General features: G+C 41.6%; 1 protein-coding gene across 1 annotated transcript in view; it reads right to left on the reverse strand.

The window, feature by feature from the left end:
* LPA (lipoprotein(a)) overlaps positions 1-23,777 on the reverse strand; it is a 277,581-nt gene that overhangs the window by 144,026 nt on the left and 109,778 nt on the right. The window contains 6 exon segments of the mRNA XM_063707988.1: positions 2,688-2,847; positions 4,078-4,235; positions 13,153-13,312; positions 14,549-14,730; positions 18,697-18,856; positions 20,114-20,295. Coding sequence (XP_063564058.1) covers positions 2,688-2,847; positions 4,078-4,235; positions 13,153-13,312; positions 14,549-14,730; positions 18,697-18,856; positions 20,114-20,295 — 1,002 coding nt within the window.

Below are 23,777 nucleotides of genomic sequence, written 5' to 3' on the forward strand. Positions count from 1 at the left end.
ATAAGAAAACTGAGAGAAAACATCAATGTGTACCAGAAAGGATCAGAATACCCTCCTTCTACCTTCTGCCAAATACATTCCTTTGGATTAACCGAGAGGGATTTTGAAGTGTGTCTTGGAGATTGTTTCACACACATACAAATGTTTATCTGTCAGGCTGTCTGTAAGTCTCTCTATAAAACTGCATGATCTATTCAGTGTTTGATTTGCTGATTTGTTATTTACCTAAGGAATCCATCCACACGATCTACATTCATGAATTTATTTACATACAGTTGATCTCAATATCTACTTCTCAGCTTTCACACCTGGAGGATGCTATAGCAATGGCACCTCTCTCCTGTTACTCATGATGGTGACGGATATGCTCCCTCCTTGGTCTGTCATCTGTTTAGCCAGACTTTGGCCAATCATAGACTTTTCAAAGAACCTAACTTTCTGTTTCATGGATTTACTCCTTTATTGGTCTATTTTCTTGTCCACTGAATGTCATTGGTTTGGACTATTTCCTTCCATCCTCTTTCCTTGTGCCTTATTTGCTTTTCCTTGCCTAGATATTTAAGCTGTGGTCTTAGATCAACAGCTGTCAAAGCTGTTGTTCATAGGAACCCCCTTTTTTTCTTCTTAGCTTTGAATTGGGGCAATTTAACTATGATGTATCCCAGGAAATCATAGAGTTTTGCTCTTTAAAATTCTATACCTGAGTCATTTAGCTTCTTGACTATGAGTTTCTTGTTTTCTGTATATTTGGCATGTTGTGAGCCATCATCGCTTCAAGTATAATGTCTGTCATGATATCTTTTTCTCCTTCTGTGACTTGCCTAACACACATATTAAATGTGTGGATTTTTCCTAGATGCCCTTGAGGCTCTGTTGATTAATAGGTTCAGTCTTTGTGTGTGTGTGTGTGTGTGTGTGTGTGTGTGTGTGTGTGTGTTTCTGTCTGTTGGTCTGTCTGTCTGTCCTGTGATTTGTGTAGCTCCTATTGAATTATTTTCTAGGTCACCTTTCCTACCATAATGTCTAAAGTGATGATAAGGCCATCCAGTGAGTTCTTCTTTAGAGATGTACCTTTTCTCAGTTCTTTAATTTTCATTTGGCTCTCCGATTCTTTTCTTTTCTCTTGCTATTCTGCTTTTGTTTCTCTCATGGTCAGCTTTTGCTGACATTTTCCTGAAACACAGTTCTCAGAGGTGCATTTTAAATGTTCTCACCAATGTCATCAATTCCATAATTTCTGGGCCTGTTTGTGTTGAGTGATTTTTTCTCCCAGTTATGTATCACAGTGAAAGCTTCTTGTGTCTCTATTAAATTTTTAAATAGAAGTGACGCAATAGGAATGCCATATAACTGAGCAACTTGTATTTGTCCCTTGCCTCTAAGGGGGGTTGAGTTTTTTTTCTTGTGGAATGCAGTTAATTTACTTGGAGATCATTTGGATCCTTTTAGACTGGCTTGGAAGAAGGGTTGTTGGAGTTTTTCTGGAGTCACCTTGATTCTAGGAATAAGATGATCCCAATCCCAAAATACAGCTTTCTTTGGTCTCTACTGAATGCCCAAAATGTAGTGAGGTGTTTCTCCTCTGAGTGGTCAGAATTCAAACATCCCCCAGTGCTATGTGAGCTCTGGCATCTCCATTGAGCTCACTGTTCCCCTGCAGTTGTTCTTTCCCAAGTAGCTTTTCTTTGTTGTTCTTTCTTCGTGGAAACTCTCCCTGTGCACACGTAGCTTTGTATTTAGCCAAAGCCTTGAGGAGACTTCTGTGTGTATTCCTGGAGCTCCTTTCCTCCACAAATCCCTTCTCATTCTTAGCCAGCCTAGAACACATCAGCTGCCTGAGGCATTGCAGACTCCAGTCTCTCTCCTCAGTTAAGCAAGACTGCTGTGGTCAGCTGGGCTCCATCTGCTTGTCCTTTAATCCAACACGGTGTCCAGGAAGGAAGACAGGTTAATGATGAAGTTGATCTCCTTTGATTCCCTTTCTCAGTTCTCTCAAGCCTACCATATCTGTTGTCCAACCTGTGAAAACTGTTTTCTCATGTATTTGATAGTCCTTCATGGCAGAAAGGCTGGCATAGCCAGACATGGGTTTCTGTCCATCTTCCTGAATGTGTAACTCTTCAGCATCTCTATACTTCCTGACTCTCAGCTGCCTTCCTATTTTTGCACCTCATGGGCTGGCAACACATAGCTTTTCAGACACCTTTTTCTCAGAACCCAATGTGTTCATACAGGTTAGGGGAGAAAGTGATCGGAAGATCTCGAAGTCAATATAGATATCCTTCACTTGTTACCCAAGACAAACATGGCAAACACAACCTTCACTCCAGGGCTTGGAGATTAGAATGACAGAATTCCCTGGTTGAACTATTGCACTGGTCTTTAGTGGGCATTGTGGAATGGTGCTATTTCTAAGCACATGGTCATATGTTCTTCTGAGCTTTCTATTCATGAGACCTCATCACCTCCAAGTATCCTCCTACTTCTGTCACCTATGAGAAAAGAGAGCTGGCCTGACATTTCTCTCCTCTCAGACCCTGTGCCCAAAGCAAGAAGCCTGAGACATTCTGTCCAACATTCTGGGTCTGAGAGAAATAGGGTCATAAGAAGTTGGCTGGAAGCATGGCTCTTCCAGGAGAAATTTAAGTGGGTGGCTGTTTCTCTTGGGAGAAAACTCAAAGACGTACCCATTTGGGTAGTATTCTGTGGTTCTCTGATGCCAGTGTGGTGTCATAGAGGACCAAGGCTGACATGTCCTTCCTGTAACAGTGGTGGAGAATGAGCCTCGATAACTCTGTCCATCACCATGGTAGCAGTCCTGGACCCTGGGGCTTTGCTCCGTTGGTGCTGAAATTCAAAGAGGAGAAATCAAGCTGAGTAATTTCCAGAACACAGAAGCATGAGAAAAAAATCCATGATAGAAACAGGACATCATCTCTGAAAATGACGACCATGCTCTGTTCTACATTAGTAGACAGATGGACATGCCAATAACAAAGCTCAAAGATTCGTAGCATTCTGGAACTTCAATGAGTTTTTAGAAAGATTTTCTTTAAAACCTGGGCACCAAAAGACAGATCAGAGTGCCTATCAGTCAAAATTGCACTCATGTGCCTGTTCTTTGGCAAAGATCTCTTTTGGGTGTTCCTGAGAACAAGGCAGGAGACCCGAGTGCCATGCATCAGGCGGTGCAGGCTGTAGGTGGTGATTGTCAGTGGGGGCAGACATGAAACCGTCACACATTTCTCCAGAGCACTGATCCTCCAAAGCCAAAGCCTTAAGTTTCTGGAAGATGGGGCAGGAAGTGGTCCTGCATCTAGGACTTCCAGGCAAAGACACATTGTCTCTCAGAGAGGGGTACTGGCCAAAATTTTATTCCCTTGGAGGGACGGCGGGAAATCTTGGGCCCAGGATCCTGCATTGCAACAAAGTAGACATCCACTACTCTTCTTCACAAACAGCAACACAGATACGTGTTCCATGAGAAGGAGGGGCAAGAACACTAAGAAATCCCTTCCATCAAAGCCTAGGTGTGCAGCACCTGCCTAAGATTAAGGTAGACAGGGAGATGGAGCATTTGCTGGCTATGTACTGTTACCTAGACCCAGGAGGATACGGAACTAAGTAAAGTCATATCAAGTTTCTCAAGGATGACAGACTCAAAAACCACATTCCTCTGAAACTGCAAAGCTGAAGTTTGCAATGAGTACTGTCTACTTGAAGAAATACCAGGAAAGGCTCATGATGAGCTTGGTAAATCATCACAAATTTGGCAGGATGTTAGAATATCCATTTTCACTAGGACACTGAAATAATCTGTTGAATAACCAGGGGAGTGGTAAATCCAGTGCCCTAGAAGGTCTGCACGCTTCCTAAAGACATCACTCTGTCACGGGGTGCCAAAAATCTCAGCCCTGGTTCCCCCAGAGAAGGCGCTGAGGCTTCCTTCCCATTGGCTGACCCTGAGTCCACATTCAAATTCCCTTGCAGCATGGAAGCCTTCTGTATCACTAAGATTTTGCAACTCTTTTTATCCCAACGTCCAAGGGCGTGGTTATCTGGCCAGAGACTTCTTACCTTGTTCAGAAACAGCCGTGGACGTCGCAAGGACACTTGATTCTGTCACTGGACATTGTGTCAGGTTGCAGTACTCCCATCTGACATTGGGATCCATGGTATAACACCAAGGGCTAATCTCAGCATCTGGATTCCTGCAGTAGTTCCTGGTCAGGCCACTGCAAATTACAAAACAATACAGTTCACCAGAGATGGGAGAAGATACAAGGGCACCAGACATCCTCTACATTTTGTTGTAACAAAGTGGTGGAGGAGCCAAGATGGCCGAATAGGAACAGCTCCGGTCTACAGCTCCCAGCGTGAGCGACGCAGAAGACGAGTGATTTCTGCATTTCCATCTGAGGTACCGGGTTCATCTCACTAGGGAGTGCCAGACAGTGGGCGCACGCCAGTGGGTGCGCGCACCGTGCGCGAGCCAAAGCAGGGCGAGGCATTGCCTCACCTGGGAAGCGCAAGGGGTCACGGAGTTCCCTTTCCGAGTCAAAGAAAGGGGTGACGGACGCACCTGGAAAATCGGGTCACTCCCACCCGAATATTGCGCTTTTCAGACCAGCTTAAAAAACGGCGCACCACGAGACTATATCCCACACCTGGCTCGGAGGGTCCTACGCCCACGGAATCTCGCTGATTGCTAGCACAGCAGTCTGAGATCAAACTGCAAGGTGGCAGCGAGGCTGGGGGAGGGGCGCCCGCCATTGCCCAGGCTTGCTTAGGTAAACAAAGCAGCCTGGAAGCTCGAACTGGGTGGAGCCCACCACAGCTCAAGGAGGCTTGCCTGCCTCTGTAGGCTCCACCTCTGGGGGCAGGGCACAGAAAAACAAAAAGACAGCAGTTACCTCTGCAGACTTAAATGTCCCTGTCTGACAGCTTTGAAGAGAGCAGTGGTTCTCCCAGCACGCAGCTGGAGATCTGAGAACGGGCAGACTGCCTCCTCAAGTGGGTCCCTGACCCCTCACCCCCGAGCAGCCTAACTGGGAGGCACCCCCCAGCAGGGGCACACTGACACCTCACATGGCAGGGTATTCCAACAGACCTGCAGCTGAGGGTCCTGTCTGTTAGAAGGAAAACTAACAAACAGAAAGGACATCCACACCGAAAACCCATCTGTACATCACCATCATCAAAGACCAAAAGTAGATAAAACCACAACATGGGGAAAAAACAGAACAGAAAAACTGGAAACTCTAAAACGCAGAGCACCTCTCCTCCTCCAAAGGAACGCAGTTCCTCACCAGCAACGGAACAAAGCTGGATGGAGAATGATATTGACGAGCTGAGAGAAGAAGGCTTCAGACGATCAAATTACTCTAGCTACGGGAGGACATTCAAACCAAAGGCAAAGAAGTTGAAAACTTTGAAAAAAATGTAGAAGAATGTATAACTAGAATAACCAATACAGGGAAGTGCTTAAAGGAGCTGATGGAGCTGAAAACCAAGGCTCGAGAACTACATGAAGAATGCAGAAGCCTCAGGAGCTGATGCGATCAACTGGAAGAAAGGGTATCAGCCATGGAAGATGAAATGAATGAAATGAAGTGAGAAGGGAAGTCTAGAGAAAAAAGAATAAAAAGAAATGAGCAAAGCCTCCAAGAAATATGGGACTATGTGAAAAGACCAAATCTACGTCTGATTGGTGTACCTGAAAGTGATGCGGAGAATGGAACCAAGTTGGAAAACACTCTGCAGGATATTATCCAGGAGAACTTCCCCAATCTAGCAAGGCAGGCCAACGTTCAGATTCAGGAAATACAGAGAACGCCACAAAGATACTCCTCGAGAAGAGCAACTCCAAGACACATAATTGTCAGATTCACCAAAGTTGAAATGAAGGAAAAAATGTTAAGGGCAGCCAGAGACAAAGGTCGGGTTACCCTCAAAGGGAAGCCCATCAGACTAACAGCGGATTTCTCGGCAGAAACCCTACAAGCCAGAAGAGAGTGGGGGCCAATATTCAACATTCTTAAAGAAAAGAATTTTCAACCCAGAATTTCATATCCAGCCAAACTAAGCTTCATAAGTGAAGGAGGAATAAAATACTTTACAGACAAGCAAATGCTGAGAGATTTTGTCACCACCAGGCCTGCCCTAAAAGAGCTCCTGAAGGAAGCGCTAAACATGGAAAGGAACAACCGGTACCAGCCGCTGCAAAATCATGCCAAAATGTAAGGACCATCGAGACTAGGAAGAAACTGCATCAACTAATGAGCAAAATCACCAGCTAACATCATAATGACAGGATCAAATTCACACATAACAATATTAACTTTAAATGTAAATGGACTAAATTCTCCAATTAAAAGACACAGACTGGCAAGTTGGATAAAGAGTCAAGACCCATCAGTGTGCTGTATTCAGGAAACCCATCTCACGTGCAGAGACACACATAGGCTCAAAATAAAAGGATGGAGGAAGATCTACCAAGCAAATGGAAAACAAAAAAAGGCAGGGGTTGCAATCCTAGTCTCTGATAAAACAGACTTTAAACCAACAAAGATCAAAAGAGACAAAGAAGGCCATTACATAATGGTAAAGGGATCAATTCAACAAGAGGAGCTAACTATCCTAAATATATATGCACCCAATACAGGAGCACCCAGATTCATAAAGCAAGTCCTGAGTGACCTACAAAGAGACTTAGACTCCCACACATTAATAATGGGAGACTTTAACACCCCACTGTCAACATTAGACAGATCAACGAGACAGAAAGTCAACAAGGATACCCAGGAATTGAACTCAGCTCTGCACCAAGTGGACCTAATAGACATCTACAGAACTCTCCACCCCAAATCAACAGAATATACATTTTTTTCAGCACCACACCACACCTATTCCAAAATTGGCCACATACTTGGAAGTAAAGCTATCCTCAGCAAATGTAAAAGAACAGAAATTATAACAAACTATCTCTCAGACCACAGTGCAATCAAACTAGGACTCAGGATTAAAAATCTCACTCAAAGCCGCTCAACTACATGGAAACTGAACAACCTGCTCCTGAATGACTACTGGGTACATAACAAAATGAAGGCAGAAATAAAGATGTTCTTTGAAACCAACGAGAAAAAAGACACAACATACCAGAATCTCTGGGATGCATTCAAAGCAGTGTGTAGAGGGAAATTTATAGCACTAAATGCCCACAAGAGAAAGCAGGAAAGATCCAAAATTGACACCCTAACATCACAATTAAAAGAACTAGAAAAGCAAGAGCAAACACATTCAAAAGCTAGCAGAAGGCAAGAAATAACTAAAATCAGAGCAGAACTGAAGGAAATAGAGACACAAAAAACCCTTCAAAAAATCAATGAATCCAGGAGCTGGTTTTGTGAAAGGATCAACAAAATTGATAGACCGCTAGCAAGACTAATAAAGAAAAAAAGAGAGAAGAATCAAATAGACACAATAAAAAATGATAAAGGGGATATCACCACCGATCCCACAGAAATACAAACTACCATCAGAGAATACTACAAACACCTCTATGCAAATAAACTAGAAAATCTAGAAGAAATGGATACATTCCTCGACACATACACTCTCCCAAGGCTAAACCAGGAAGAAGTTGAATCTCTGAATAGACCAATAACAGGAGCTGAAATTGTGGCAATAATCAATAGTTTACCAACCAAAAAGAGTCCAGGACCAGATGGATTCACAGCCGAATTCTACCAGAGCTACAAGGAGGAACTGGTACCATTCCTTCTGAAACTATTCCAATCAATAGAAAAAGAGGGAATCCTCCCTAACTCATTTTATGAGGCCAGCATCATTCTGATACCAAAGCCGGGCAGAGACACAACCAAAAAAGAGAATTTTAGACCAATATCCTTGATGAACATTGATGCAAAAATCCTCAATAAAATACTGGCAAACCGAATCCAGCAGCACATCAAAAAGCTTATCCACCATGATCAAGTGGGCTTCATCCCTGGGATGCAAGGCTGGTTCAATATACGCAAATCAATAAATGTAATCCAGCATATAAACAGAGCCAAAGACAAAAACCACATGATTATCTCAATAGATGCAGAAAAAGCCTTTGACAAAATTCAACAACCCTTCATGCTAAAAACTCTCAATCAATTAGGTATTGATGGGACGTATTTCAAAATAATAAGAGCTATCTATGACAAACCCACAGCCAATATCGTACTGATTGGGCAAAAACTGGAAGCATTCCCTTTGAAAACTGGCACAAGACAGGGATGCCCTCTCTTACCGCTCCTATTCAACATAGCGTTGGAAGTTCTGGCCAGGGCAATCAGGCAGGAGAAGGAAATAAAGGGTATTCAATTAGGAAAAGAGGAAGTCAAATTGTCCCTGTTTGCAGATGACATGATTGTTTATCTAGAAAACCCCATTGTCTCAGCCCAAAATCTCCTTAAGCTGATAAGCAACTTCAGCAAAGTCTCAGGATACAAAATCAATGTACAAAAATCACAAGCATTCTTATACACCAACAACAGACAAACAGAGAGCCAAATCATGAGTGAACTCCCATTCACAATTGCTTCAAAGAGAATAAAATACCTAGGAATCCAACTTACAAGGGATGTGAAGGACCTCTTCAAGGAGAACTACAAACCACTGCTCAACGAAATAAAAGAGGATACAAACAAATGGAAGAACATTCCATGCTCATGGGTAGGAAGAATCAATATCGTAAAAATGGCCATACTGCCCAAGGTAATTTACAGATTCAATGCCATCCCCATCAATCTACCAATGACTTTCTTCACAGAATTGGAAAAAACTACTTTAAAGTTCATATGGAACCAAAAAAGAGCCCGCATCGCCAAGTCAATCCTAAGCCAAAAGAACAAAGCTGGAGGCATCACACTACCTGACTTCAAACTATACTACAAGGCTACAGTAACCAAAACAGCATGGTACTGGTACCAAAACAGAGATATAGATCAATGGAACAGAACAGAGCCCTCAGAAATAATGCCGCATATCTACAACTATCTGATCTTTGACAAACCTGAGAAAAACAAGCAATGGGGAAAGGATTCCCTATTTAATAAATGGTGCTGGGAAAACTGGCTAGCCATATGGAGAAAGCTGAAACTGGACCCCTTCCTTACACCTTATACAAAAATCAATTCAAGATGGATTAAAGATTTAAACGTTAGACCTAAAACCATAAAAACCCTAGAAGAAAACCTAGGCATTACCATTCAGGACATAGGCATGGGCAAGGACTTCATGTCCAAAACACCAAAAGCAATGGCAACAAAAGACAAAATTGACAAATGGGATCTAATTAAACTAAAGAGCTTCTGCACAGCAAAAGAAACTACCATCATAGTGAACAGGCAACCTACAACATGGGAGAAAATTTTCACAACCTACTCATCTGACAAAGGGCTAATATCCAGAATCTACAATGAACTCCAACAAATTTACAAGAAAAAAACAAACAACCCCATCAAAAAGTGGGCGAAGGACATGAACAGACACTTCTCAAAAGAAGACATTTATGTAGCCAAAAAACACATGAAAAAATGCTCATCATCACTGGCCATCAGAGAAATGCAAATCAAAACCACTATGAGATATCATCTCACACCACTTAGAATGGCAATCATTAAAAAGTCAGGAATCAACAGGTGCTGGAGAGGATGTGGAGAAATAGGAACACTTTTACACTGTTGGTGGGACTGTAAACTAGTTCAACCATTGTGGAAGTCAGTGTGGCGATTCCTCAGGGATCTAGAACTAGAAATACCATTTGACCCAGCCATCCCATTACTGGGTATATACCCAAAGGACTATAAATCATGCTGCTATAAAGACACATGCACACGTATGTTTATTGCGGCATTATTCACAATAGCAAAGACTTGGAACCAACCCAAATGTCCATCAATGATAGACTGGATTAAGAAAATGTGGCACATATACACCATGGAATACTATGCTGCCATAAAAAATGATGAGTTCATGTCCTTTGTAGGGACATGGATGAAATTGGAAACCATCATTCTCAGTAAACTATCGCAAGAACAAAAAACCAAACACCGCATATTCTCACTCATAGGTGGGAATTGAACAATGAGATCACATGGACACAGGAAGGGGAATATCACACTCTAGGGACTGTTGTGGGGTGGGGGGAGGGGGGAGGGTTAGCATTGGGAGATATACCTAATGCTAGATGACGAGTTAGTGGGTGCAGCGCACCAGAATGGCACATGTATACATATGTAACTAACCTGCACAATGTGCACATGTACCCTAAAACTTAAAGTATAATAATAAAAAACAAAACAAAACAAAACAAAAAAACAAAGTGGTAAAAAGCGACTTTGAAATATTCTCACTAAAGGTCCTGTAACAATCACAAATCGTCCTCAACTTCTAAACAACTGTGAACATTTCAAAGACAGATTATCATTCTTATTGTAACACATCCAAACTCATCTATACTCCATAAGAAAACCGAGAGAAAACATCAATGTGTACAAGAAAGGATCAGAATACCCTCCTTCCACCTTCTGCCAAATATGTTACTTTGGATTAACTGAGAGATTTTGAAGTGTGTCTTGTAGATTGTTTTATGCACGTACAAATGTTTCTCTGTCTGGCTATCTGTATATCTTTCTATAGGAGTAACCAATCTATTCAGTATCTGGTTTGCTGATTTGTTGTTTACCTAAGGAATCGATCCACATGATCTACATTCATGAATTTATTCACATACAGTTTTTCTTGATATCTTCTTGTCAGCTTTCAGACCTGGAGTATGGTATAGCAATGACTCCTCTCCCCTGTTACTTCAAATGGTGATGGTTGTACTCCCTCCTTGGTCTGTCATCTGTTCAGAATGTGGTCAATCACATCGATCTTTTCAAAGAACCAACTTTCTGTTTCACGGATTTACTCCTTTGTTGGTCTATTTTCTTGTTCACTGAATGTCATTGGTTTGGACTATTTCCATCCATCCCCTTTCCTTGTGTCTTATTTGCTTTTCCTTGCCTAGATATTTAAGCTGTGGTCTTAGATCAACTGTCAAAATGTTTGTTCATAGGAACCCCCTTTTTTTCTTCTTAGCTTTGAAATCAGACAATTTAACTATGATGTACCCCAGTAAATCAGAGTTTTGCTCTTTAAAAATCTATACCTGAGTCATTGAGCTTCATGACTGTGAATTTCTCATTTTCTTTATGTTTGGAAATTTGTCAGCCATCATGGCTTCAAGTATAACTTCTGTCACAGTATCTTTTTCCTCTCTTTCTGTGACTTGCCTAACACATATATTAAATGTGTGGATGTTTTCCTAGATGTCCTTGAGGCTCTGTTGATTAATTGGTTCAGTCATTGTGTGTATGTGTATTTGTGTCTGTCTGTCTGTCTGTCTTGTGGTTTGTCTAGCTTTAATTGAATCATTTTCTCATTCACCTTTTCCTACCATAATATCTAAAGTGATTATAAGGCCATCCAGTGAATGCCTCATTACAGATATACCTTTTCTCAGTTTTTAAATTTCCATTTGGCTCTTCAATTCTTTTCTTTTCTGATATTATGCATTCATTTCTCTCATGGTCAGCTTTTGCTGACATTTTCCCGAAACACAGTTCTCAGAGGTGCGTTTTAAATGTTCTTGCCAATGCCATAATTTCTATTATTTCTGGGCCTATTTGTGTTGAGTGATTTTTCTCCCAGTTATGGATCACAGTGAAAACTTCTTTTGTGTCTAGTAAATTTTTAAATGGAAGTTGCACTCTGGGGATGTCATATAACTGAGAAACTTGTATTCGTTCCTTACCTCTAAGGAGGGTTGAGTTTACTTTTTTCTGGAAGGCAGTTAATTTACTTGGAAATCATTTGGATCCTTTTAGACTGGCTTGGAAGAAGGGTTGCTGGAGTGTTTCTGGAGTCACCTTATTTCTAGGAATCCGAAGATCCTACTCCCAAATTATGGCTTTCTTTGACCTCTACTGAATGCCCAAGATGTTCAGTGAGGTGTCTCTCCTCTGAGTGGTCAGAACTCAAATATCCCCCAGTGCTATGTGAGCTCTAGCATCTCCATTGAGCTCACTGTCCCCTTGCAGTTGTTCTTTCCCCAGTAGCTTTTCTTTATTGTTCTTTCTTTGTGAAAACTCTCCTTGTGCATATGCAGCTTTGTATTTAGCCAAAGCCTTGAGAAGACTTCTGTGTGTATTCTTGGAGCTCCTTTCCTCCACAAATCCCCTCTCATTCTTACCAGCCTAGAATACGTCAGATGCCTGAGGCATCACAAACTCCAGTCTCTCTCCTCAGTTAAGCAAGACTGCTGTGGTCAGCTGGGCTCCATCTGCTTGCCCTTCAAGGGTCTCCAGGAAGGATGCCAGGGACATGATAGGGTTGATCTCCTTTGATTCCCTTTCTGAATTTTCTCAGACCTGTCATGTCTGTTGTCCAACCTATGAAAACACTTTTCCTATGTATTTGATAGTCCTTCATGGCAGAAACGCTGACGTGGTCAGAACTGGGTTTCCGTCCATCTTCCTGCATGTGTAACTCTTCAGAATCTTTATACTTCCTGACTCTCAGCTGCCTTCCTACTTTTGCTCCTCATGTGCTGGCAACACATAGCTCTTCAGATACCTTGTTCTCAGAACCCAGTGTGTTTGTACAGGTTAGAGGAGAAAGTGATTGGAAGATCTGGATGTCGACATAGATATCCTTTACTTGTTGCCCAAGATGAACATGGATAATACAACCTTCACTTCAGGACTTGGAGATTAGAATGACAGAAATCCCTGGTTGAACTATTGCATTGGTCTTTAGTGGGCATTGTGGAATGGTGCTATTTCTAAGCACGTGGCCATGTGTCCTGAGCTTTCTATTCATGAGAACTCACCACCTTCAAATATCCTCCTGCTTCTGTCAAATATGAGAAAAGAGAGCTGGCCTGACATTTCTCTCCTTTCAGACACTGTGCCTGAAGAAAGAAGCCTGAGACATTCTACCCAACATTCCAGATCTGAGATAAATTTGTCATAAGAAGTTAGTTGGAAGCATGGCCCTTCCAAGAGAAATGTAAGGGGGCTGCTGTCTGTCTTCGAAGAAAACTCAAGGACGTACCCATTTGGATAATATTCTGTTGTCCTCTGATGCCAGTGTGGTGTCATAGAGGACCAAGACTGACATGTCCTTCCTGTGACAGTGGTAGAGAATGAGCCTCGATAACTCTGTCCATCACCATGGTAGCAATCCTGGGCCCCGGGGCTTTGCTCCGTTGGTGCTGAAATTCAAAGAGGAGAAATCAAGCTGAGTAATTTCTAGAACACAGAAGCATCAGAAGAAATCTGTGACTGAAACAGGATCATTGTCTCTGAGAAAGACTACCATGCTCTGTTCTGTACTAGCAGGCAGATGGACATACCAATAATAAAACCCAAAGATTCATAGCATTCTAGAACTTTAACGAGTTCTTAGAAAGATTTCCTTTAAAACACGGGCACCAAAGGAAAGATCAGAGTGCCTGTCAGTCAAAATTGCACTCATGTGCATGCTCTTTAATATAGACATCTTCTGGGTGTTCCTGAGAATAAGGCAGGAAACTAGACTGCTATGCATCAGGCTGTGCAGGTTGTAGGTGGTGATTGACTGTCAGTGGGGACAGACATGAAACCGTCACACATTTCCCTAGACTGCTGATCCTCCAAAGCCAAAGACTTCAGCTTCTTGAAGATGGGGCAGGAAGAGGTCCTGCATCTAGGACTCATAGGCAAAGACAAATTGTCTCTCAGAGAGGGCTACTGGCCAAAATTTTATTCCCTTGGAGGGATGGCTGGTATCTTTGGCCCAGGATTCTGCATTGCCACAAAGTAGATATCCACTACTCTTCTTCTCAAAGACCAACACAGATATATGTTCCATGAGAAGGAAGGGCAAGAACACTGAGAGATCCCTCCCATCAAAGCCTAGTTGTGCAGGACTGGCTTAAGATGGAGATAGGCCAGAACGATGGAGCATTTGTTGGCTATGTATTGCTACCTGGACCCAGAAGTATATGGAACTAAGAAAAGTCATATTAGGTTTCTCAAGGATGACAGACTCAAAAACCGCATTCCTCTGAAACCACAAAGCCAAAGATGCAATGAACACTGACTACTTGAAGAAATACCATGAAAGGCTTATCATGAGCTTGGTAAATCTTCACAAATTTGGCAAAATGTTAGAATATTCTTCTGGCTAAGACACTAAAATGATCCTTTGAATAACCAGGGGAGTGGTAAGTCCAGTGCCCTAGAGGGTCTGCACCCTTCCTATAGATACCACCCTTTCACAGGGTACCAAACATCACAGCTCTGGCTCTCCCAGAGAAGACGCTAAGTGTTCCTTCCCAGTGGCTGACCCTGAGTCCACATTCTACTTGGAATTGTGTGAGCATGGAAGGCTTCTATATCACTAAGATTTTGCCACTCTTTTCATCCCAACGTCCTAGGGTGTGGTTGTCTGGCCATAGACTTCCTACCTTCTTCAGAAGAAGCCTCTGTGCTTGGATCTGGGACCACCGTGAGAGTTGCAAGGACACTTGATTCTGTCACCAGGCATTGTGTCAGGTTGCAGTACTCCCACCTGACACTGGGATCCCTGGTGTAACACCAAGGGCGAATCTCAGCATCTGGATTCCTGCAGTAGTTCCTGGTCAGGCCACTGCAAATTTCAAAACAACACAGGTCACCAGAGATGGGAGAAGATTCAAGGGCACTTAGCACCCTCTACATTTTGCTGTAACAAAGTGTAAAAAAGAGACTTTGAAATATTTTCACTAAAGGTCCCATAATATGCACAAATGGTCCTCAACTGCTAAACAACTGCGAACATCTCAAAGACAAATTATCATTTGTATTGTAACACATCCAAAGTCATCTGTGCTCCATAAGAAAACTGAGAGTAAACATCAATGTTTACTCTGTACATTGTGCAAGTTGCACTTGTACTTGTACAACTTCAATTGTACTTGTACAATTATACTCTGTACATTGTACAATGTTGTACAATGTACAAGAGAGGATCAGAATACCCTCCTTCCACCTTCTGTGAAATATATTCCTCCAGATTAACTGAGATTGATTTTGAAGTGTGTCTTGTGGATTGTTTTATGCACATACAAGTATTTCTCTGTCAGCCTCTCTGTATGTCTCTCTACAGGACTACACTAACTATTCAGCATCTGGTTTGCTGATTTGTTGTCTTCCTCAGGAACTGGCCCACATGATTAACATTCCTGAATTTATTCACGTACAATTGTTCTCAAAATCTTCTTTTCAGCTTTCAGAACTGGAAGATGCTATAGTAATGGCACCTCTCCTCTGTTACTCCAGATGGTGATGGTTGTGCACCCTCATTGGTCTGTCATGTGTTTAGCCAGACTGTGTTCAATCATATGGATCTTTTCAAAGAATCAACTTTCTGTTTCAAGAGTTTACTCCCTTGTTTGTCTCTTTTCTTGTTCACTGAATGTCACTGGTTTGGACTACTTCCTTCCATCTGCTTTCCTTGGCTCTTATTTGCTTTTTTTTTTTTCTTGTCTAGATATTTAAGCTGTGGTCTTAGATCAACAACTGTCAAAGTCTTTGTTCATAGGGGATTCCAAAGAGCTTTTCTTTTTCAAAACACAAGATGAATATTTATAGTATAAGAAACCAACACTGAGAATTTTTTTAACACACAAAGTCAACAATTGCCCATTTTCTTGGCCATCAGAGACATGATGCCATTACATATTATGTAACTGTTGGAAAACTCCACTCTTCTCTTGTTGGAAAATGAAAGTAAAAAGGGCCAATAGCATCTTACTTTTCACGTAGCAAAGTCCTTTAACCTCATGGACTGTCTCTGAAGGTACTCAAAGGTCCTCAGGTTTCTCTAGACTACACTTTGAGAATTGCAATTTGAAATCTTGATTATTACATGCTTCTGTTTTTCCCTAAGAGCATCTAAAATTATGTAAAAGCCTAAAGATATTCACTGCATCTCCTAAGTTTGGATAAATTGTGTTATATTCTTACTCAGTTCAAAACTTTTCTAAATTCCTTAGTGATGTTTTCTTTGTCCCAAAGAGTATTTTGAAATGCACCGTATGACTCCCAAATATTTGAGAAGATGGCAAACTTCTCATTATTCATATCTCACTTTATTCTAGGAGAATAAAGTGACACACTCTGTATGACTTTAATTCTTTTAAATCTATGGAGACTTGCTGGAAGGTCATGTGTAGAGTACACCTCAGTGAATGCTCCATGCACACTTTAATGTGTATTCGGTAGTTCGGTATAATGTTAAATAGGTCGACGTTTTTATTGAGAACAAAGATACTATGTCTAATTTTCTGCATATTTGTTCTAGCCTGTTGTGTTTGGGAAAGATTTATAACCATAGTGAGAGAATCAAGGAAATCTCTAACTCAGAGTGTGGGCTTATCTATTTCTCTCTTCAGTTGTGTCAGTTTTTCAATCATACATCACAAAAGCTCTTATTAGGATAAAACACATTGAGCATTGCTACATATTCCTCAATGAACACTTTTTACTTCTCTATGTTTCAATGCTGGTGTGGCTCTAGGATTCACACCTGTGTGGGTGTGTGTGTGTGCACGTGTGCCATTGTGTGTATATGTGTGCAGCTATTTCTGTAGATTCTATTGAATTATTTTTCAGTTAATTTTTTCCCTGGAAACAACTAACCTGATTGGGAGACCATCCAGTGAATTTTTCATTTAAGATATACCTTTTAATAGTTCTTTAATTTGATTTGACTCTTTTATCCTTTTACTTTCCCTTGATATGATATCTGTCACATTCCATGTTTATGTTTTCTTAAATCCAGCAATGCAGTTATGATACTAATATGTCAAATTCTCATGCCATTTAAATCATTTCTATCATTCCTGGTTCTATTTTTATTGACTGATTATTTTCCTGGTTATGGTTCACACTAAATGCTTTTTTATGTGTAGTAAAGTTATAAATTTAGGACTCACACTGTGGATATTGCATAGCTCAGCAACTTAACTTTGTTGTTCACCTGTAAAGAGGGTTGAGTTTTCTTCTAGAAGGCAGTTAATTGACTAGGACACCATTTTAATGCTTGGAGATTTGCTTTTCAGCTTTGCTAGGTTTTTTCTGGAGCTGCCTTTATTCTAGGAATATACAAAGTCTACTCATAAAGTCTGACTTTTCTGAGGTCTCTACTGAATGCCCAAGATTTTCAATGAGGTCTCTTCTCTCTATCTGGTCAAAACTCCAATATTCCAGAGCACTATGTGAGCTCTGTCACCTTTATTAAGCTCACTGTTCCCTTGTAGTTGTTGTTCCTCAATATATGGTGTTTTCTTGCCATATTTTCTTGTGGAAAATCTTCTATGCAAGTGCTGCTTTATGTTTAGACTAACACTTGAGGAGACTTCTATGCCTGGAGCTCCTATCCTCCACAAATCCATTCTTACTCTTAGCATGGCTAGAAAATCCTAACTACCTGAGTAATCCCAAAGTCGAATCACTCTCCTCTGTTCAGCAACATGGCTACAGTCAGCTTGGGCTCCATCTCCTTGCTCTTCAGTGCAGGAAGGGTCTCCTTGAAGAAAGCCAAGGCATTGATGGGTTGATCTCATTTTCTCCCTCTTGCAATACTCTTGGTCCTCTAGCATCTGTTGTTCAACATGTGGAAACCGTTTTGCCATGTCTTTGGTAGTCACTTATGGCCGAAAGACTGGCCATAGACTGGTTAGATCATGGCTTCTGTCCATCTACCCGCCCCTTTTACTTTTCAGCATCGCCCCTTTGCTGACTCTCATCTGCTTTCCTGCCTTTGTTCTTCTCCTCTGGGCAGACCGTATCTCTTCAGACCACTGGTGCTCAGGACCAAGTGTGTTTGTACCCATTGAAAAAGAAGTAGATAGAAAAAGATTTGCCTCTCCATAGATGTGCACGTATCAATTCCCTGTGACCCAAGATGCAAAAGGCCAACACAACATTCACTTCAGGGACTAGAGCTTAGAATGATAGAATTCCAAGGTGAAAAGGTTGTATTAACCCTCAGCCAATGTTGTAGAAGGATACTCTAACTCTTTGGTCATTTGTCATCCCGGCTGTTTTATTAATAAGATCTCCTCAACTCCATATATCCTTCTGCTTCCATAAAACTAGGAGGAAGGAGAGCCAGCTTAAAAAATGTCTTCTCAGCCAGGCACGGTGGCTCACACCTATAATCCCAGCACTTTGGGAGGCTGAGGCAGGCGGATCACGAGGTCAGGAGACCAAGACCATCCTGGCTAGAACAGTGAAACCCTGTCTCTACTAAAAATACAAAAAATTAGCCGGGTGTGGTGGTGGGTGCCTGTAGTCCCAGCTGCTAGAGAGGCTGAAGCAGGAGAATGGTGTGAACCCGGGAGGCGGAGCTTGCAGTGAGCCGAGATCATGCCACTGCACTCCAGCCTGGGCAACAGAGCAAGACTCTGTCTCAAAAAAACAAAGTCTTCTCTAAGAAGTTTTGCTCACAGGAAATGTTCCTCTGCATCTGAGCCAAGTTGAGTCCTGAGCAGTCACCTTGAAGCATGACTCTTCTAACAGAAACTTCCATTGGCCCTTCCTTCACTTATGGTAAAGAACAAAGACGTACGCATTTGGGTAGTTTTCTGGGGTCCGACTATGCTGGTGTGGTGTCATAGATGACCAAGCTTGGCAAGTTCTTCCTGTGACAGTGGTGGAGTATGTGCCTCGGTAACTCTGTCCATAATGGTAGTAGCAGTCCTGTACCCCGGGGGTTTCCTCAGTAGGTGCTGAAATTAAAACAGAAGACATCAAGCTTAGTATTTCCTAGAACAGAAAAATACATGAAGCCATTTATGACATAAACCAAAAAAGAGTCACTGAGATTTACAACCATTCTCTATTCTTTATTAATAGGCAAATGGACATGAGAAAACACACAAACAAACACGAAAGTAAGAGATGCCTACCATTCTAGAACTGTAGTAAGTTCTTAGAAATATTTCATCTAAAACTTAGTGGAAAAGAAATATTAGATTGCTTCTCATCGGAAACTCCACTAACATGGAAGCTCATTTCTAGGAATCTCTACCGAGTGTTCATGACGACATGGAACAGCATAGAAGAAAGGGTGATGCATTTGACAAAGCTGAAAAGCAAGTCTCCAAGCATTAAAATGGTTTTTTGGGGAGGAGGCAAGGACATATAAAAACCTTGCATGTGTCCCTAGATGATTGCTCAAAAAAGAAAGCATTAAACTCCTGGTGATGCGGCAGACAACAGTACTGCAGCTAAAACTGCAGGCAACAACACTTCACTTCTCAGGGATGAGTGGAGGCCAAAAGCTTATCACCTACAATAAGATAGGGAATCCTCTCGTGCCCAGCATAATGCATTGCAATAAAGCAAAAGTCTACTACTCTTTTTCTCCAGACCCCCCGCAGGTACAAGTTCCATCAGAAAGAGGCAAAAGCACACTAAAAAATCATTCCCTTCAAAGCTAAGAACTGCACAACCTGCCTCGGACTGAAAAAGACCTGAGAGATAGAGCTTCGGGAGCTCATGTGCTACTCCACAGACCCAGGGAGATATGGAATTAATGCAACCCAGTTAGGTTGCTCAAGGATAACAGGATCGAGAGCCACATTTCTCGGAATCTGCAATGCTGAAGATTGCACTGAATGCTGTCTACTTGAAGAAATCCCTGGGAAAGTTTACTGGCTTGGAAAGACACACACATCTGACAGCATATTACAATAAGAATTTTGTCTAGGACAATGAGATAGCCCCTTTTACAATGAGGGGAGTGGTGAAGTCGAGCACCCAGAATGGTTTCCGCCCATTCTAAAGACACAGCTCGCACAGGTTGCATCAAAAATCACACCTCTGGCTCCCCCAGAGAGTGCGCTAAGGCTTCCTCCCACATGGCAGACCCAGAACCAACACACGAGAACCAGTGTAGCACTGAAGGCTTGTGCATCAGTGGGGGTATCCATGGCTTTTCATCCCAGCATCCAAGCATGTAAATGTCTGGCACAACTTCTTACCTTGTTCAAAAAAAGCCTCTAGGCTTGGAGCCGGAATAACATTCGGAGGGACGAAGGCAGTCCATTCTGCATCTGAGCATCGTGTCAGGTTGCAGTACTCCCACCTGACACTGGGATCTGTCGTATAACACCAAGGGGCTGCCACAGGATCTGGATTTCGGCAGTAGTTCTTGATCAAGCCACTGGAAATTCCAAAAGAATACACATCACAAAAAATGTGCAGGAACACTGTATATTTTGCTACAACAAGGTCATTACTGGTGCCTTTGAAATATTCCCAAAAGAGATACCATACAATTGCCACAATGACAAATGGCTCTCAATCTCTAATCCTCTCTGCACATTTCTCATACTTAATATATTATCACTTTTTTTAAAGAAAAATATCTAATGCAGCACACACTTCCTAGAGACACTGAGATTATACATACATGTGGCCAAAAAGGGATCACAATATCCTCCTTCCGCCTTCTGCCCAATCCATCTCTCTGGAATAACTGGTATGGATTTTGACGTGTGTATTGTGGAATTGATTATGCATGTACAAAAGTATCTCTATCTGTCTAGCTCTCCGTATCTCTCTGTGTAGGACTTTATATAGTAATGTGCGAGTTGGAACTAACACAGTTCTCCAGAGAAAAAAATGGCATCCAGCATGATATCCTTCTCAGGCCAGCAGTCTCATTCAATGTACTCAAAATGTAGCCAAAAGGCTCTACCTTTAGCATGTAAAACCATTGCACAAAAAGTATTCCTGCCTGTCGATACCGTATCAGGTGGGTCAAGTGGGTTTCTTTCTGCAAGACTTCTCAAAGCTGCCCTGGAAACCTAGCTTTCAGGCAGGATGCAGTATCCCTAGGATGGGTTCCTGGTCAGGACTTCCTCTCCTGCTCTCAGTCCATCCTCTGCTGGCCACAGCAATTCCGGGACTGAGGGAATGGGGGATGAGTTGAAAGAACAGTGGCACTCATGGCATAAAGGGAGACAGCTGGGCAGACTATGAGATCTGAAGAGGTCGGGCAGCTATGGAGGACCTCAGGCTGGGGAAATCTCAGAGCATTCACTCCTCCTTATGCCTCCTAAGAACATTGCTCCAACCTCTCAGAATCCTCCCATTCGTGACCTGTGGCTGCCTGGGAAAACGGGAAATGTATTATGGGCCATGGGGATCCAACACTGTCTCTCTAGAGACTCTACACATGTGACCTAGTCTCAAGCCCAGACCCTCCATTCCAGGAAGCTGGTTCAATGAGCAACTGGATGTGCTCAGAGCTTGAGTACTTGAAAGACTTCTTTTTCTTCCTTGGCTTCCCTCTTTTGGATACATGGAAAATTCTTATTATACAATATCCCTCAGAATTCAAAATTTTGTGATTGCTTTAGGATTTACAATATCCCTTTGGACCCACAAATTCAACCTTTCATTAATATTACATACCATCGTGGATAAGGTAAGAAACTTACAATGGTACACTTCCAATTATTCCCCACATGATTTAGGCTATATGTTCAAATTTTTACCTCTACATATGCTAAAGTTAAATATATTGCTATCATTTTGCTTCAAGTAGTCAACTCTCATTTAAAAAGATATAGAAATTTGATCAAGAAAATATTTTGCATTTACATCTACATTTGCCATTTGCTGGGTTCTTCATTACGTGGGCTGCAGAAAGTTCCCCTCTTGAACTTTTCTTCTTCTAGCTAATTTTCTTTGGACAACATCTCTTGTTACACAAGCCTGCTGATTCCAAATTATTAGTTTTTGGTTTATTTATTTGGGGCAGTGCACAATATGCATTTATCCAACCTGAATGATCTTCAAGGCATTTTATTGCTGGATGTAGCATTCTCGTTTGATCTCTTTTTTTTCTAGTTTATCATTTTAATGATATCCCCTGTTAACTGGGTTCCAGTGTTTCTGATGAGAATACATTAGCAATTTGTATCACTGTTCTTCTAGCAAGACACAGCTCTTTTTCCTCCAGTTTCTCATGAGATGTTTCTTGTTATTATATCTTTGCCTTCTGACTGTCGAACGGTGATGTACAAAAGTGCATCATACAGTTTTGTTTTGTTTTTCTTTTTGAAATTCCCTGTCTGATTCATTCAGCTTCTTGAATCTGTGGTTTTTAATATTCTTCTTATTTGAAAAGTTTTTAGCTATCATTGCTTCCAGTATTTGTTCCTGTAGCAATCTCTCCTTCCTCTCCTTCTGTGACTTCCTACCCACATGCAGGAAATCTTTTTATATTTTCCCGCATGTCTGTGAGGATCAGTTGATTTCATTTTTTAGTATTTGTGGAGGTGTGTGTGTATGTGTGTGTGTGCATGCATGTTTCTAAGCCTGTGCATGTGTGAGTATGTGTGTATATGTGTGTGTTGTTTGTGTATGTGTAGCTGGTTCTGTAGGTGGTATAAAATTGTTTTTCAGTTAGTTTTTACTTCTGAAACATCTCACTCAATTGGGAATTCATCCAGTAATTTTTTCATTTAAGACATACCTTCTTATACTAGTTCTTTAATTTAATTTGGCTCTTCTATACTGTTACTGTCTCTTGATATGGTATCTGCTTCATTCCATATTCATGTTTTCTTAAATCCTAAAACTCAGTTGTCATATTGATATGTCAAATTTTTTGCCATTCTAATCATTTCTGTCATTTCTAGGTCTATTTGTATTGACTGATTTTTCACCTGGTCATGGTTCATACTAAAAGCTTCTCTATGTGTAGTCAAGTTTTAAATTTAGAACTCACACTGTGAACACCACATAGCTGAGCCACTTGACTTTGTTGTTTACCTCTAAAGAGGGTTTTCCTCTCCCAGGCAGTTAATTGACTTGGAAATGATTTTAATGCTTGGAGACTTGCTTTTCAGTTTTGCCAGGGTTTGTCTAGAGCTGCCTTTGTTCTAGAAATTTACTAATTCTACTCCTAAAGTATGACTTTTCTGGAGTCTGTACTGTATTCCCAAGAGGTTCAGTGAGGTCTCTCCTCCAGCTGGTCAGAACTCCAATATCCCAGAATGCTATGAGGGCTCTGTCCTCTTTATTGAGCTCACTGTTCAATTGCAGTTGCTATTCCTCAGGATATATTCTTTTCTCTACTTTCTTGTGGAACCTTTTTCTGTGCACATGCAACGTCATGTTTAGCCAAAGATTCGAGGAGACTACTATGCGTGCCCCTGGAGCTCCTTTCATCCACAAATCTGTTCTCATTCTCAGCAGGCCTATAAAATCCTAGCTACCACAGTAGTCCCAAATTCCAATCTCTCTCCTGCATTCAGGAAGATAGCTACAGTCCATCTGGGCTCCATCACCTTGCTCTTCAGTGCAAGAAGGGCCTCCAGGAAGAAAGCCAAGGCATCTATGGAGTTGATCTCATTGTTCTCCCTGTCACTATTCTTTTGGTCCACTACTGTCTGTTGTCTAACATGTAGAAACCATTTTTCCATGTCTTTGGTAGTCACTTATGGCTGAAAGACTGGCCATGGGCTGGTCAGACCTGGGCTTCTGTCCATCTATCCACCCTTTTACTTTACAGGATCTCTCTCTTTGCTGACTCTCATCTGCCTTCCTGCCATTTTTATTCTCTAACAACCAGTATCCCTTCAGACCACTGGTGGTCAGAACCGACTGTGTTTCTACATATTGGAATAGATG

This window comes from Gorilla gorilla, chromosome 5, assembly GCF_029281585.2.
Source record: "Gorilla gorilla gorilla isolate KB3781 chromosome 5, NHGRI_mGorGor1-v2.1_pri, whole genome shotgun sequence".
Taxonomy (NCBI): Eukaryota; Metazoa; Chordata; class Mammalia; order Primates; family Hominidae; genus Gorilla; species Gorilla gorilla.